The sequence below is a fragment of the Eptesicus fuscus genome, chromosome 21 (genome assembly GCF_027574615.1).
Source record: "Eptesicus fuscus isolate TK198812 chromosome 21, DD_ASM_mEF_20220401, whole genome shotgun sequence".
In the NCBI taxonomy this organism is placed as follows: Eukaryota; Metazoa; Chordata; class Mammalia; order Chiroptera; family Vespertilionidae; genus Eptesicus; species Eptesicus fuscus.
The window spans coordinates 45667586-45684975 of record NC_072493.1 but is presented as its reverse complement, the minus strand read 5'-3'; the positions used below and the strand labels follow the sequence as shown (position 1 = coordinate 45684975).

General features: G+C 47.6%; 2 protein-coding genes and 1 pseudogene across 2 annotated transcripts in view; 1 reads left to right on the top strand and 2 right to left on the bottom strand.

The window, feature by feature from the left end:
* The window catches only part of LOC129147526 (zinc finger protein 665-like), a 331685-nt gene that overhangs the window by 125328 nt on the left and 188967 nt on the right, over positions 1 to 17390 (bottom strand).
* LOC103304422 (C-terminal-binding protein 1-like) lies at positions 1128 to 2597 on the bottom strand (annotated as a pseudogene).
* LOC129147743 (zinc finger protein 501-like) lies at positions 7145 to 16337 on the top strand (the record flags this gene model as incomplete). The annotated part of the gene is made up of 3 exons (XM_054711041.1): positions 7145 to 7177; positions 15223 to 16166; positions 16250 to 16337. Coding segments are annotated over exons 1-3 (1065 nt in total), but the record flags the coding sequence as incomplete, so codon positions are not given.

Sequence of the window (17390 nt, the reverse complement as noted above, 5' to 3'; positions counted from 1 at the left end):
AGAGAGAATCATTGATCAGCTGCCTTCTGCATACCCCCTACTGGGGATAGAGCCCGCAACCTGGGCATGTGCCCTTGGCTGGAATTGAACCCGGGACTTTTCACCTCACAGGCCGACGCTCTATCCACTGGGCCAAACCAGCTAGGGCTTCCTAAGGCTTCTTGAATCTTGGGTATTCTATTTATTCTGTGGGTTATCTTATAAGGAGATCTGGCCTCTTCCAAGCATGATGAGGTGAAAAACTTTTATGGGGTCTCAAACATTCTTTGCTTTTCAGGGAACAATATGGTGAAGAAATTAGCTCAGCATTGTTTGCCAAATTTACATTACTGGCTATATTTTTCTTTGAAATATTGTGTCCTCTGTAGTCATCACGTGAAGATGGATGTTTGGAGACACAGAGATCACTCCACAGAGGGGTAGCTGTGACAACCTCAAATATGTCTTCTAGCATCATAAATTTTTTTCTTGTTTTCAAGGGATGCCCATACTACAGAGAGGAAGGGAGACGGATAGAAAGCTAGAAACATTGATGAGAGAGAAACATCGACCAGCTGCCTCCTGCACACCCCCTACCGGGGATGTGCCTGAAACCAAGGTACATGCCCTTGACCAGAATCGAACCCGGGACCCCCCAGTCCGCAGGCCGATGCTCTATCCACTGAGCCAAACCAGTTTCGGCATGCCCGTACAAAATTAGGAAAAAGAGCCTTGTTTTTGTGTCTCTAAATTCTAAAAATTACACAAGCGGATAGAAAAAACAATGCACTGTGGCGTAGAAAGAAAAACCGGAAGGATTCATGGTCCTGAGAAGTTTGCCAATGGCCTTGCACTGCTGACGCCCCTCTGTCCGATGGTGACAGCTAAGCAAACAAATCCTTGGTGATGTTCTAAAGGCTGCACACAGACAAGGACATTCATGGTAGAATGAACTACTAACTTCTTTTGCTTAACGAGGACGCAAAACATGGGGCAGCACGAGCCCTCAGGACAGGACTAGTCAACGGGGAGGCCGGCGCCACCTCCCGCTGCTGGGCCCCCGGACAGTCTCTGGAGTGCCACCACCACCCAAGGGCGCCTGTCCGAGGCCCGGCACCCGGCACCAAGGCTGCAGAGCTCCGCCCGCGCTACAACTGGTCACTCGAATGATCTCTGTCTGCCTCAGGCTTGACGGTTTGGCCAGGAGAAGGGGCGTGAGGCGGGTGGGACACCGGGGGCAGGCCGTGGAACGGACATGACCCTGGGGACAATGCCTTCTGTGGCAGCAGGGATGCTGCTGGGAGCCACACCCACCACGCCCGGGGGGTACCTGTAGGCGGCCCCGTTGAGCTCGGGGTGCACGATGGCCAGGTCCATGCAGGCCCAGGGGACTTGTTGATGCAGTTCTTCAGGCTGTCGGGACCCGGCCTGTGATGGCACTCCGGATCTCCCAGGCCGCCTCCTCACGCATCTCGATGGATGCCTGCTCGCTGTACCAGGCCCCGTGGAGGGTGCAGATCAGGTTAGGGGCATCCTTCCGGGGGCCCTGGCTGAAGCTGAAGGGCTCTGACGGATCCGCCCCTCCTTCATGGCCTGGGCCAGCGCCGTCTCCACCAGGCCACCCCGGCTGTGTTCACCAGGAAGGCCCCTTGTGGCATCTGCTGGACGGTGAAGTCGTTGACCAGGTGGTGGTTGTGCTCGTTGAGGCCGCAGTGCAGGCTCACGCAGTGGCTGTGGAACAGCAGGTCCCGCAGCGTGCTCACCCTCTGCAGCCCCAGGGCCCGCTCGGTGCCATCTGGCAGGTAGGGGTCGTAGAAGAGCACCTTGAAGCCAAAGGCCTTGGCCCTCAGCGCCACCGCCTGCCCGATGACGACGCGACCTAGTCCGATGATGCCCAAGGTCTCCCCACGGATCCTGGTGGCTCCGGAAGCCACTTCCCATATCTACTCGAAGATGCTCTGGATGCGAGTGCCTTCCCACAGCGCCTGGTGCAGCCAGGTGGTCCTGCTGTTCAGGTTGAGGATGTAGCACATGGTGGAGTCGGCCGTCTCCTCCACGGACGCTGCCGGCACATTGCAGACAGCGATGCCTAAGTCCCCAGCCAACTTGATGTCGATGTTGTCAAAGCCGCTGCCGATCCGGACAGTGATCCGAAGGGCTTTGAACTTGTCCAGGTCCTCCCGGGTCAGCGTGATGGTGTGGTACTTGAGCGCGCCCACTGCTTCGTTCAGCACCTTCTCGTGGATCTCCTGCGTGGACTGCGCATCACAGAAGGCCACGGTGGCCACGTCCTTCAGGATGGGCATCTCCACCGTGTAGTCCCGGCCGTCCAGCAGCGCCACCAGGGGCCCGTTCATGATCGGGGGTCGGGACGCTTGACATTGCCTAAAATGGGCTCGGCTTCCACGACCATGAATTCGACTTTTCAACACGTTTTATCTTCGAATCCCCAGGCAGACCTGTGTCCTGTCACTGGATCCTCATCCCATGTCTTTGTCTCGAACCAAAGCTCTTAGACTCCGGATCCACAGCAGCCACTGGTGCCCGCGCCAGGTTCAGAGTCTGATGAGCCGCAGGCCCTTGTTGAGCAAGTGAGAGCTGCCCATTGAAAGGCGCGGGCGGCCGCAGGCCCTATGAGTCCCGCGCACTCTGCCTCGAGCTCGGCGCCTGGGGCGGCCTGGGTGCCATCCGCTGCTCTGCCCGCTTGCCTGCGCCCCAGCGCCGCCATCCCAGCTGGTGCGGGCAGGCGGGAACAGGCACCTCATCTCTGAGTCTTAAAGCAAGATTCGTTCCCCAGCCTTTTTCACCATTTGGGAAAAGTATAGGATACGTCATTGCATCCGATGTAGGAAACAGGATACTGATTTGTTTCATTACTGGCATTCGGATTATTGGGATCTGGTTTACAATGAATGAGCAAGTCCCTTTCAAAAGGCGGTCCTCCATCTTCGTTTCTGAATATGATGGCAACTATGTTTACACGGTGATAATTACATCTACCTGAATCACTATTATGATCGGATTTAATTGCCATTGTTACTTCCATGTCACACCGATGCTCTCTTTCAGCTTCAGAATGTCAACAAAAACAACCAAATTCGCAATCGACAATGACAGATCGAAACACACGGTTACGATAGGCACCAGCGAGTGATTTATATGTGTTGCGCATGCCCGAACCACCTTAGGCTTTTAATTTTTTTTCCATATATTTTATTGATTTTTTACAGAGAGGAAGAGAGAGGGACAGAGTTAGAAACATCGATGAGAGAGAAACATCGATCAGCTGTGCCTGCAACCAAGGTACATGCCCTTGACCGGAATCGAACCTGGGACCCTTGAGTCCGCAGGCCAACGTTCTATCCACTGAACCAAACCGGTTTCGGCCCACCTTAGGCTTTTATAGACTTGGAATAATCTTGCCTAATTAGACCTGCTCTCTAATGTAGCTCAACTTTTTCCAGCCCAGTGAAGCACCCCAATCTCTCTTTCAGGTAATTGTCAGCAACACAGCAGTAAATATCAACACAGAGTACATTATTATTGTAGATCACACAGGGAGAACAAAGGGTAAAATATTTAACTTCAGCAGTGTTTGACTATATTCTGTGCAGTAGAAAGACCTGAAGTCATTTTCAAGGTCCACCAATACTTACTACTTTTCAGTCGGGTCAAGTTTCTAAGCTTTTTAAATCTACGTTTTCTGGCTAATGAAAAGAAAATAGGATGCCACTGAGTGTGCTATCTACATACTCCAGGACTTCTGTGAGGATCAAATGAGATGAGGCACAGGAAAACCCTTCACAGACATTTGGTTACAGTGTAATGTGTTTCCACCTGAGGCTAGTCGTTGCCAGGGAGAGGAAGGCAGGTGTTACTACTGGACATCATTACCCAGATAGTTTGACACTTAGCATATTGACATCTTATATAGAGAGACCTATAAATAGATATTCCATAATTTTGTCATTCTACCTCAATGTTGTTTGTATTTTATGGAGGAACTTATGGGGAGCTATTTGTCAGAAGTCCATTTGTTGAATCTCTATCTTTATTAAAATATCTTATATGTTCTGCCTAATGTGCTATGAGTTTTGGCAAATTTCTTTATACACACACACACACACACACAAACTGAGTGGCCAGATTATTTTGATCTCTGAACCCATAATAATCTGGCCACTCAAGTATATATTAGAGGCCCGGTACATGAAATCATGAATGGGTGGGTTCCAGCCAGCATGGCCAGGGTGAGGGGACATGGACGGTTGGCCGGTCTGCCTTCTGGTCGAACTCCTATTCAAGGGGATAATTTGCATATTAGCCTTTTATTATATAGGATATACACTGAGTGGCCAGATTATTACGTGTTCAGAGATCATAATAATCTGGCCACTCAGTGTATGTATATGTGTATATACACACACACATCTACACTAATAAAAGAAACATGCAAATTGACCGCCCCAGCCAATCAGGAGTGAGTATGCAAATTAACCCAACAAAGGTGGCGGCGGCTATGGAGCTGGAGCGAGCAGGAGGCTTGGGTTGGCCCTGGTGACGGAGGAAGCCAAGCTTCCCACTGGCTCTGGCCACCTTTGAAGGAGGGGCTGGGAGCCTGGGTCACTGGGGGGCATGGACAGCGTGAAAATGGCCCTTAGCCCCTTACCCAGTCTGGCCAGGACCGAATTGAGTAAGAGTCCCTGCTTGGGGGGGCGTGGCCAGTCTGCAAACAGCCGTCAGCCCCTCTCGCAGGGTGGCTAGGCACCCCAGTGGGGATCCACACCCTGAAGGGGGTGTGGCTAGCCTGAAAACAACCCTCAGCCCCTCACCCATACTGGCCACGACCCCCCCCAGTGGGGACCTTCACCCCATGGGGCATGGCCAGCCTGCAAACCACCACAGGCCCCTTGTGCAGGCCAGCCCACGCCCCAAGGGAACCCACACCCTTCAGGGATAAACAGAAAAATCCTCCACACGTTTGGACATTTCTTACAACAACATCAAAAGCAGTAGACTCATGTGAAGCAGGAGGAAGTTACATGGATGGGTATCAGCATTTCCAGGGACACAACTGACTGAAGACAGATTTATAAACTCAAATTTAGAGCAGACCCAGAACCCAGCAAGCTAGAGCTTTCCCGTTGCTTTTAGAGAACACACACACTTAATCCTTACCTGAGGATGTTTTTCCTTTTTTTTTTTTTACCCTCCCATGCTTTCCCTTTTGAGATTCTACACTCCATTTCATGCTTCCATGTCTCTGAATTCACTCCATTCATCAGGTTTTTTTGTTAGATTCTATATATGAGTGAGATCAAGTGATACGGTCTTTCTCTGACTGACTTATTTCACTTAGCATGATGCTCTCCAGGTCCCTCCATGCTGTGTGAAAGGGTAAGAGAGACTTCATTTTTACTGCTGCATTGTACTCCATGGTATAAATCTACACTAATAAAAGAGAAAAATGTTAATTGACCGTACCTTCGCTACGTCCACAGCCAATCAGAGCGAGTATGCAAATTAATCCAGCAAAGATGGCAGTTAATTTGCATACGCTGAGGGAGGGAGGAGTAAAGACTGAAGACAGCATAGAAGGAAGAGGGAGGGAAAGCGGAAAGAAAGGCAGCTGCGGGAGGGAAAGCGAGGGCGGGGTGGGCGGCGGAAAAGTGCGGGACAGCAGCGGAAGGGAAAGCACGGGGCAGCAGTGGCAGGAGGGAAAGTGCAGGGGAGGGCGGCTGCTGTGGGAGGAAAAGCATAGGGTGGGGGGCAGAGATGGCAGGAGGGAAGGGAAGCACCTGGCAGCGGCAGGAGGGAAAGCGCGGGGGGGGCGGCAGCTGTGGGAGGTAAAGTGTGGGGTGGAGGGTTGGGGCCAGAGATGGCAGGGAAAGCAAGGGGTGGGGGGGCGGGAGATGTGTCCGTGGCGGGAGTGAAGACCACCGGAAACCCTGTTCTTGCAGGAATATTCCTGCAACGGGCCTCTAGTATACCATAGTTTTCTACCCTCTCATCTATTGTTGGGCACTTGGTCTGTTTCCAGATCTTTACTATTGTAAATTGTGCTGCTATGAACAGAGGGGTGCACACCTTCCATTGAAAGTTTCAGGTGTCTTAGGATATATTCCTAATGGAGAATCACTGGATCATATGGCAGTTCCATACTTAATTTTTTAGGAAAGTCCGTATGGATTTCCATAATGGCTGCACCAGTTTGCATTCCCACCAGCAGTGTACTAGGGTTCCCTTTTTCCCACATCCTCCCCAGCACTTGTCCTTTGTTGATTTGCTGATGGCAGCCATTCTGACATTGGTGGGGTGATACCGATTTGTTGCTTTAATTTGCATCTCTCTGGTGATCAGTCACTGAGCATTTTTCACATGTCTCTTGGACATCTTATCCACACTGCAGCCCAAGCAGAGCTGACACTTCCGGTGGCTTCAGAAGCAGATGCTCTTAAGTATGAGAGTCTGTTTTGTGACATAAACTTTGTATAATGGGCAGTTTAGATCGAGTTAGAGACTTGAGCAACCTCCCCAGCTACAGTTGGCTGAAGGAGACTCGTGCTATTTGTCTGGAATGAAGAAATAATGCCTGCCCTTCAGAAAGAGCAGGTCCTGAAGAAAGATATGCAAAACCAGCCACGCAGGTGCAGGAGAAACAAACTTGCCCCAGACATCACCTCCCCTGAAGGCGCTAGAGGACCCTGAGTACACTTGGTGTGTTTTTGGGCTATAACCCCCTAAATCCTGTCCTGAAGTCAACTGAGAAACACCTGACCCTGACCTTGGAGCAGAAGAACTACATTACCCACAAGGCCACGCATGGCATGCCACCAGGTTCAGCCAGTGCGGGCTCAGATAAGGCATTTCGGTTTGACCGCTTCTGTAGGGCGGGACCGGTAGTCCTCTTGGCGGGAGTTTGTTTTCTGATATTTTTGTCTGAGGCGGTCAGGAGTTCCTGGGCTGAGTCCGGTGGAGGAGTGGAGAGTAGTTGTTCCCCGCCTCACAGCCAATGGTCAGAGCCTCCCGTGGTGCTCACAGCTCACACTGGGGATTGAAACTCGGAGTCGCCGCCCGGACCCACGCCAGGGCCAGGACAGGCACCGCCATTCCTGCAGCGGCTTCTACTCCGGCCGCTCCAGCCCCGCTCGGCCCACAGAGAGCAATGGCGGCGCCCGCTCAGTCAAACTTCTCTGAGGTGAGTTGAGTCCCCCGGCCCTCACCGTCTCCTCACACCGAACACCACAGCCCGGGTGCGGGCGCCTGTCACGTCCTGCAGCTCAGTCCGCGTGGAGGACCGTGAGGAAGGAGGAGGGGAGGGAGGAGCGTTGTGGCTTCTGAGGCACAGCCAGTGCAGGGCGGAGAGGACAGGGCTGACTGGCATCTGAGGTTCCCTGAGGGTGTGGGCTGTGAGGATTGGCGGACAGATCAGAGGCTGCAGGGAGGACGGCACAGCCTCATCGGGGCTTTCCCGGCTGTGGGGTCCCTCAGAGGACGGGGGTGGCCCTGGACCCGGCTGGGAGACAAGCTTCTTCTCTACATGCCATGTGCCAAGTTCATGGGTGAGTCCAGCGAGATCCAGTGGCCTGGAAGGTGGCAGAGCTGAGGGAGTGAACCTGGGACTGAAGATGGGAAGGGGTTAAACATTACCCAGTGGTGTGCACATCTGGAGGAAGTGTGAGCTGATGGTCACCGGGACCTGGTGTGGGGACTTAAAGGTGAAGCATAAACCCAGGCGTGGCTGTGTCTTGGAGGCATGATCTAGGGGACTGCGGTGGGATTGCTTGGCGGGAAGGCTGGGGCCCTGCAGGCATCGCCCAGACCTTAAATGTCATTGCTCCCTCCCCTCCCCTCCCCCAATCCTTCCCACCCAACCCAGCTGCTCAGCTGAGGTTGGGACTCATAGTCCCAGTGAGTAATGGGACTGTGATGAGAGAGCAACCTGCACTGGCATTAGGGCCTGGTGTCCACACTAACCAGGTGCCCTGGAGGAGGTTGAGGGGGGGAAGGTGTGTAAGGAGTAGGAGTGGGGGTTCTCAGAGAGACAGCTCTGGTGTCAATGGTCTCCATTCTGACAGGTTGGCGTGACCTTTGAGGACATTGCCCTGTACTTCTCCAGGGAGGAATGGAGCCTCCTTGATGAGGGTCAGAGACAGCTGTACCTGAATGTGATGCTGGAGAACTTTGAACTTGTATCCTCGCTGGGTAAGACCCTCACTCTCACCAGTGACCTGGACTTGGCTTTGGGATTTCCCAGGCCCCATCTCCCAGGGTGTGCTCTGTCCTCCCATGTAGACTGTGGTTCTGCTTGATTTTCGAGGTTCCTGGGTAGTTGCTGTCCTGGGGAGGGTGGGTCTGTTTCCGCTGCTCCCTTCTTTCCTGAAGTCCCAGTTCTCCCCGCTGTACTACATTCACAGGGAAGGACTTGTGGTTGGTAGTGTTGCAGGAAGCATAAGGGATTCCATTGTGATCAGTGAGGAAAGCATTTTCTATATTCCTGTTGGTCACTTGTACCTATTTTTTGAAGAATTGTTTCTATATCCTTATCCTTGTTAATAACCGTATTTTTTTGGTTCAACATTCTTTTGACTACCTTGTATATATTATATATTAATTGCTTACCACATACAGGAACACACATTTTTGCATGGTGCTTAAATGCGCTTTGCAGGTATTGCTTTCTCACATCCTCTTTTCTACAAAATTCGTGTTTTTGGCAACCCAGCATTCAGCAGGTCTAGTGCCATCATGTTTCTAGTAAGCTCAGAGGCTTGTTACTAGTGCTCAGCAATAAAGTATTTTTCATGAAGTGATATCGAGTTTACTTTTGAGACTGTCATTGCATTGTTATTATCCTGCAGTATGGTATTAACATACTTTTATTATTCACTGGGAACTCTATCTATTTGTGTGAATTTCTGTCTATATCGCAATATTCACTTTATTATGCTGATCAGAACTGAATCCACAATCTCCAATCGATTCCTTCATATAATTTTCAAGTATTTTCTTCGGTTCTCTAGATTTCCTTTCATTGCATTTTGTTTGTTTTTTCCTGTTGTGCTGTGAAGACGCTGTTTTTCTTTATTTGTTGCAGTGTGGACTGTTTATTTTTTCTTTTTTGTGTGGTGGTTGGTGTCACATTCAGACAATCCTGTTTAAAATAAAGCTCCAAAACTTTTTCTCTAGGTTATCCTGAGGAGTTTTACGTTTAGCACTGATATTTAATTCTGTCCTTCAGGTTGAGTTCCAATTTATCAGTGGTGTCCAGTATTGTTGGGTTTACGTGTGAGTATTGATTTCCCCAGCACCACTCATTGAAGAAACTATCTTTCCCTTCCTCTGTGTCTTGCAGCTTTGTCAGAGATTACTTGAAAGCATGTGCCTGGGTTTATTTCTATGTTTTCTCTTCTGTTCTGTTGATGTATGTGTCTGTGTTTCTCTAGCAACACACTGTTTGCTTGCTTTCTCTTTGTAATAAATTGAAGTCAGGAAGTGTGATGCCACCAGCTTTCTTCTCACTCACAATTGTTTTTTAATTCTTTAATGTTTAAAGTATTATATATCGTCTTACATATATTGTGCAATGGCGGCGGAGGGGCGGGCGTTATCCCTCAGACCAGCCTGCACCCTCTCTAATCTGGGTCCCTTTGGGAGATGTCCGACTGCCAGTTTTAGCCCGAATCCGGGACTGCTGGTTCCAAACCACTCACCTGCCTGCCTTCCCGATTGCCCCTAACTGCTTCTGCCTGCCAGCCTTATCTCCTTCTAACCACTCCCCTGCCAGCTTGATTGATGCCTGACTGCTCTCCTACGGGCCCGATCACCACCAATTGCCCTCCTTTGCCAGCCCAGTTGACCCCAACTCCCTCCCCTGCAGGCCTGTCACCCCAAATGCCCTCCCCTGCCAGCCCAGTCGTCCCTATGTGCCCTCTCCAGCTGGACTGGTCACCGCTAATGACACTCCCCTGCAGGCCTGGTTACTACTGCTGCCCACACCTGAATGCCTGATTACCTCTAAATGCCCTCCACTGCTGGCCAGGTTGCCCCCAAATGCCCTCCTCTGTGGTTTTGGTCACCCCTAACTGCCCTCCCCTGCAGACCTGGTTGCCCCAACTACCCTCCCCTGCAGACCTGGTCGCCCCCAACTGCCCTCCCCTGTGGGCCTGGTCTCCCCCAACTGCCCTCCCCTGCAGGCCTGATCCCCCCCAACTGCCCTCCCCTGAAGGCTTAGTCACTCTCAACTGCCCTTCCCTACAGGCCTGGTCCCCCCAAAACTGGTATTCCCTGCAGGCCTGGTCACCTCCAACTGCCCTGCTCTGCAGGCCAATTTAGTTCTGATTGGTGAGTTTATATGCCAGTCAGTTTCAAAAGCTACACCTCCTAGGCAGCCATTGGCTCCTCACATTCTCTCAGATTTGGTTCTGATTTGTTCGGTTTTTATTCCAGTCAGCATCTCTGGGCCTATCAACGGGGCCTGATGAGAAAGGCGGGGCTGATCAGGGGGTAAAAAGGAGACATATATAATCTATATCATAAAGACACGGAGTTGTATTGACCGCCTATGACTGTAGGTTAAACCGGATCAGAAGTCAATGCTGGGTTGCCAAGGCGACCCAGAACTGACTGGCGCTGCTGCTAACACCCTAACCCAGCGCTGACTGCCTAAGGTGCTGCAGATCAGTCCAGGAGAGAGGACTTTTTCACTAGGTTATCCTGAGGAGTTTTACGTTTAGCGCTTAACAATTGTATAAGAAAATATGTGCCAAAACCGGTTTGGCTCAGTGGATAGAGCGTCGGCCTGCGGACTCAAGGGTCCCAGGTTCGATTCCGGTCAAGGGCATGTACCTTGGTTGCGGGCACATATTACCCCATTGAGCACAAATGAGTGAGACCATGTGATATTTATCTTTCTCCGACAGGCTTATTTCGCCTAGCATAATGCTCTTCAGGTCCATCAATGCTGTTCCAAATAGTAACACTTCCTTTTTTATAGCAATGTAGTATTCCATTGTGTAGTAGATCTTCCACAGTTTTTTTTTTTTTTTTATATATATTTTATTGATGTTTTACAGAGAGGAAGGGAGAGGGAGAGAGAGTTAGAAACATCGATGAGAGAGAAACATCGATCAGCTGCCTCTTGCACACCCCCCACTGGGGATGTGCCCGCAACCAAGGTACATGCCCTTGACCGGAATCGAACCTGGGACCCTTGAGTCCCCAGGCCGACGCTCTATCCACTGAGCCAAACCGGTTTCGGCCACAGTTTTTTTTTTTTTTTAAATATTTTTATGGATTTTAGAGAGGAAGAGAGAGGGAGAGAGAGATAGAAACATCAATGGTGAGAGATAATCGTTCATCGGCTGCCTCCTGCACTCTCCCTGCTGGGGATCGAGCTCACAACCTGGCAAGTGCCGTTGGCCGGAATCGAACCTGGATACCTTCAGTCTGCAGGCAGATGCTTTATCAAGAGGAAGGGAGAGGGATAGAGAGCCAGAAACATCATCGATGAGAGAGAAACATCGACCAGCTGCCTCCCGCACACCCCCCACCGGGGACGTGCCCGCAACCAATGTACATGCCCCTGACTGGAATCGAACCTGGCACCCTTCAGTCCGCAGACCGACGCTCTATCCACTGAGCCAAACCAGTTTCAACCATTTCTTCTTCTTATCTGATCGCTATGGGTAGCACTGACAGTTTCATATCAAACAGGAGTGGTGAAAGTTGGCATCCCTGTCTTGTTCCTGTTCTTAGCGAAAATGGTTTTAGTTTTTGCCCATTGAGATCCTGACAGATTTCTATATGGTGGGTCATGTCGTCTCCTAATATCAACATCTTTTCTGATGCTTTGTGGTTCATAGTGGTAGGTGTAATATCTTACCTTTCATTTCTTCTTTCATTTATTTGAGGCTTTTTAAAAATATATATTTTATTTATTTTTTAAAATATATATTTTATTGATTTTTTACAGAGAGGAAGGGAGAGGGAGAGAGTTAGAAACATCGATGAGAGAGAAACATCGATCAGCTGCCTTCTGCACACCCTCTACTGGGGATGTGTCCGCAATCAGGGTACATGCTCTTGACTGGAATCGAACCTGGGACCCTTCAGTCAGCAGGCCGACGCGCTATCCACTGAGCAGAACTGGTCAGGGCTAATTTATTGATTTTTTACGGAGAGAAAGGGAGAGGATAGAGAGTTAGAAACATCGATCAGCCGTCTCTTGCACACCCCCCACCGGGGATGTGCCTGCCGCCGAGGCACATACATGCCTTTGACCCAAATCTAACCTGGGACTCTTCAGTCTGCAGGCCGACACTACATCCACTGAGCCAAACCTGCCAGCGCTGAGGCTTATTTTTGTTTGTGTGATTTGTTTTTTGTTTTAGTATAGCTCAAGGTTTCCCTATTTCTGTATTTTTTAGAAAAGTACCTGTTAGGTGTTCTTTATTTTGTCTTATCTCGCTTTTATTGATTCTTATTCAAATATTTATTGTTTCATTCCATTGCCACCTTTGGGTTTACTTTCTTGTTTTGTTTCTAGATCCCTGAGATGGCACATTAGTTTTTTTCGCATCTTTTTTCATAATGTAGTCTTTTATCCCTATAAAATTTCCTCTTAAAATTGCATCTTCTGAATTTTATACATGATTTTTGATAGGTTGTGTTATTTACTTTGTCTCTAGGCTTTTTTGAATTCTGTTTTGTGTTTAGATACCTTGAAATTCTTATTTATTTACTTATTATTGTTTTCAGATAGAGAGGAAGAGAGATGGAAAGAGAAAGGTAGATTGAGAAACATTAGTGTAGGGGGGAAACATCAAATGGCTGTCTTCTGCACACAAGCTAACTGGAACTGGAACCCACATACTGATATGTGTCTTGACTGGGAATTGAATCCTCAACACTTTGGTACACAGGACAATGCTCCAACCAACTCAGCCATACTGGCTAAGGCATTTCCTGTTTTTGTTTTTTTGGTGTTTTTTTTTTTTGGGGGGGGGGTTAAAATATTTTAAAACATGTTTTTATTGATTTTAGAGAGGAAGGAGAGATAGAAACATCAGTGTTGAGAAAGAATCATTGATCGGCTGCCTCCTGCAATCCTCTCACTGGGGACCGAGCCCAGACATGTGCACTTAACCGAAATCGAACCTGGGACCCTTCAGTTCGCAAGCCAACGCTCTATCCAATGAGCCAAACCGGCCAGGACCATTCCGTGGTTTTTAAACACAAAAATTTCTAGTATTTTTTGAAGAACAGGCTACTGCCCTGACTGGTTTGGCTCAGTGGATAGAGTGTCAGCCTGCAAACTTAAGGGTCCCAGGTTCAATTCCGGTCAAGGGCATGTACCTTGGTTGTGGGCACATCCCCAGTGGGGGATGTGCAGGAGGCAGCTGATCGATGTTTCTCTCTCATTGATGTTTCTTACTCTCTCTCCCTCTCCCTTCCTCTCTGTAAAAAATCAACAAAATATATTTAAAAAAAGAACAGGCTACTATGGTCAGTGATAGCAGAAGCACAGTGGCTACTGGTGGTAACTCTGACCCTTGTTTTTGACTGTATGTATCTTCAAATATGTTTGTTCAACCAGTCTTTCCAGTCATCCTTTCTGTACAGTTTTCCTTTATTTGTGTCTGCAATACTGTTTGTCATGGTACTCTTATTCCCATTTCCTATGGGGTTTTTGTTCATGGATAGCTGTCTACTTACACTGGGATGAGGGAAGATGCTCATATCTCTGATCCTGCCATCTTGCTGATGTCACTCACATAGGACTTTTGTCTGTGATCTCATTTGTCCTTTGTTGTTCTACCACAGTGTTGACCATCCATCTTTTCTGTTTTTCTTTGAAGATTTGCATCATTTATTCCATGCAATGGCTCAAATGGGATTTAAGGAGAAGAATTATTTTGCATCACAGAAGAAACATGACTTTATGAATGACACAGTGGCTCCACAGCCGGTCTTGCCTTGGTGAAGGGTCATTGGGGGAGAATTCTCAGCTGGCCTTTGTTACTCTCATTAGCTAGAAACCCATTGTTTTCTTACATTTGCTTATTTCTCACCGAATTATGCTTGTTTGTGCTTCTTGTTGATACTTTGCCAACTACTCAGTTCTAATAGTGATCATTTCTACTCAGATTCTCTGCTCATGGATAACCTTAACCTCTATGGACTTGTACCTCTGCTTTTTTCAGAGGTCTCTCTTTACTGCAAACCAACGTTGGTCCGTGCCTTCAGCACCTTGGAAGTGCACATGGGTTATTATATTGATGTTGAACATCATGTGCTCCAATACAATTAATTTTTATGGTTTTGAGCAGCTTTAAATTACTCTACACAGACTCACATGGTCAGCATGTAAGGTCCTCAAGGAAGCCGCTTGTGTAAGAACATTGAGTAGAACCTCACTCTCTTCATTATATCTTATCCTGTGCTTCTGTCCCTCTCTTGGTGAGATTTTCATCATCAACTGACTTTTGGGGCCATGTTATTTATAACAGCAATTTTCTCAGTGTCTAACTCACTCATCTTGAAAATCTTTCTATGGAATCATAGAAATGACAGATAAACATTTGTGGTGAAGATATTCCGTTTTCATAAGATCCACATGTCTTCACCTACGTTTATTTTTGTTCAGGTTGCTGCTGTGGAGCAGAGAATGTGGAGGCCCCGACTGAACAGAAGGTTTCTGTAAGAGTGTCACAGGCCAGGAATCTCAAGTTAGCCTTGTCTTCCCAGAAGAGCCACCCCTGTGAGAGTTGTGAGCTGGTCTTGGGAAACATTTTCCACGTGTTGGAGGGGCAGGGTCAGATACTGTTGAGGTGCGGGGCATGTGCACAATGGTTTTACTTTATAGTAAAAGTTCACCAGCAGCCTGTGAGAGAGAAGACTTTCATTAGAGGTGTGGACAGGATCTCACGTGCAAACAGCTGCAATTTCAATGTGTCCCAGAATCGTTTCACATGCGGGGAGGTTGGGCAGGGTGTCCTTACTGGGTCAGGACCTCTCCACCTAAAGGCTACTCAGACCAGGGACAGTCCAAATGCTATTTCAACACGTGGGATGTCGTTTCAAAGGAGAAAAAATTATTACACCAGAAAAGAATGTAACAAAGACATTAGTTGCAACCACAATTTTATTCCGGAAAAGGATGTCCATGCAGGAAGTTGGTGTTTTGTGTGCTCTGAATGTGGAAAATATTTAACCAAAATTTTTAGCTGTCATTATCAACAGCGAAGTCACACTGGAGAAAGACCTTATCAGTGCCTTGAATATGGGGAAGCTTTTAGCAGTGGTAACAGCCTAGGTGATCAGCAAGCTTTGCACAGTGCAGAACGGCCTTATGAGAGCAGTGGGTGTGGAAAAACTTTTACCAGTAGCTGTGCCCTCCATTATGATCAGAGAGTGTACACCGGACAAAGGCCTTATGAGTACAATGAGTGTGGGATATCTTTTAACAATAGCAGCAACCTTCATTGTCATCAGAGAGTTCATACTGGAGAAAAGCCTTATAAATGTAGTGAATGTGGAAAGTGTTATACAAGTAGCACTGATCTCCAATATCATCAGAGAGTGCACTCTGGAGAAAGGCCTTATGAGTGCAGTGAATGTGGAAAGTCTTTTAACACTCAATCTCAACTTCATAATCATCAGAGAGTTCATACAGGAGAAAAGCCTTATAAATGCGGTGACTGTGGGAAATCTTTTATACATAGGCCTTCCCTTCATGATCATCAGAGACTTCATACAGGTGAAAAGCCTTATAAATGCAATGAATGTGGGAAATCTTTTACCTACAGGTCTGGCCTTCGTTGTCATCAGAGAGTTCATTCAGGAGAAAAGCCTTATAAATGCAGTGAATGTGGGAAATCTTTTGCAAGGATATATGGTCTCCAATATCATCAGAGAATTCACACTGGAGAAAAGCCTTATAAATGTAGTGAATGTGAAATGTCTTTTACAAGTGGCTCAGGTCTCCAATCTCATCAGAGAGTGCACTCTGGAGAAAGGCCTTATGAGTGCAATGAATGTGGAAAATCTTTTAAAACTAAGCCTCAACTTTATCATCATCAGAGACTTCATACAGGAGAAAAGCCTTATAAATGCAGTGAATGTGGGAAATCTTTTACACGTACTCGTGGCCTTCGTAAGCATCAGAGACTTCATACAGCTGAAAAGCCTTAAAATGCAGTGAATGTGGGAAATCTTTTAGAAGTGGCACTCATCTCCAATATCGTCAGAGAGGGCACACGAGTGAAAGGCCTTATGAGTGCAATGAATGTGGAAAATCTTTTAACACTCATTCTCAACTTCATAATCATCAGAGAGTTCATACAGGAGAAAAGCCTTATAAAGGCAGTGAATGTGGAAAATCTTTTAAAAGTAGGAGTGGTTTCCATTATCATAAGAGAGTTCACACTGGAGAAAGCCATTATGAGTGCCATTAATGTGCGATATGTCTCAGGCATATTTCTAAATTCGCTCTCCACATAAGAGTCCAAATGTGAGAAATTTCTTAGATGTGTAGGAAATGAAGTTTCTTAGATAGGACTTAACAATAGTACAAGAAAATTTGTAAATCCTAATTTTTCCGAGTTGTATCTCATACATGTACTCACCTATATTACGTAAAGTTTCTGTAAGTGTTTTTTGCTGTTGTGTGTGTTTGCTTTTATGTTGGAACACTATGTAATTATGTTGACTTTCTAACATACAGAGATGTCTTGCCAGATCTATGTCACTGCATATTTCTGTTGCTGAAGGTATTTCACCTGAACCACCACCTATAAGGCCCCTGAAGATGGCATCAATCACCATCCTCATGTGCCCATGGAAGCTAACTCTGTTGTCTAATTTGTTTAAGAAAATTAGGAATACCTGAGCCCTTAGTTCTTACTTGTTTCCCTGTCATGAGTTGCCACAAAGGACTGATTGCTGTTCGCCCCAGTAAACATAATGTTGCAGAGGGACTGCCATTTTCAGGAACACACTTTTATTATTTTCCCCTATTAACCCGTATTGTGTCAGTTTAATTATGAGGCCAACCAAAGAACCTAGAAAAGAAGAAGGAAATATTTTTTAAAAAAAATATATTTTATTGATTTTTTACAGAGAGGAAGAGAGAGGGCTAGAGAGTTAGAAAAATCGATGAGAGAGAAACATCGATCAGCTGCCTCTTGCACACCCCCTACTGGGAATGTGCCCGCAACCAAGGTACATGCCCTTGACCGGAATCGAACCTGGGACCTTCCAGTCCGTAGGCCAACGCTCTATCCACTGAGCCAAACCGGTTTTGGCAGGAAATATTATTTTGCCTTTACAATGTCAATGGCCCTCATCTTTCACAGTCACTCCCCTTAACTCCTTAGAAGAAAGGAATTGGCCTGTGATGCGGGCTGTGG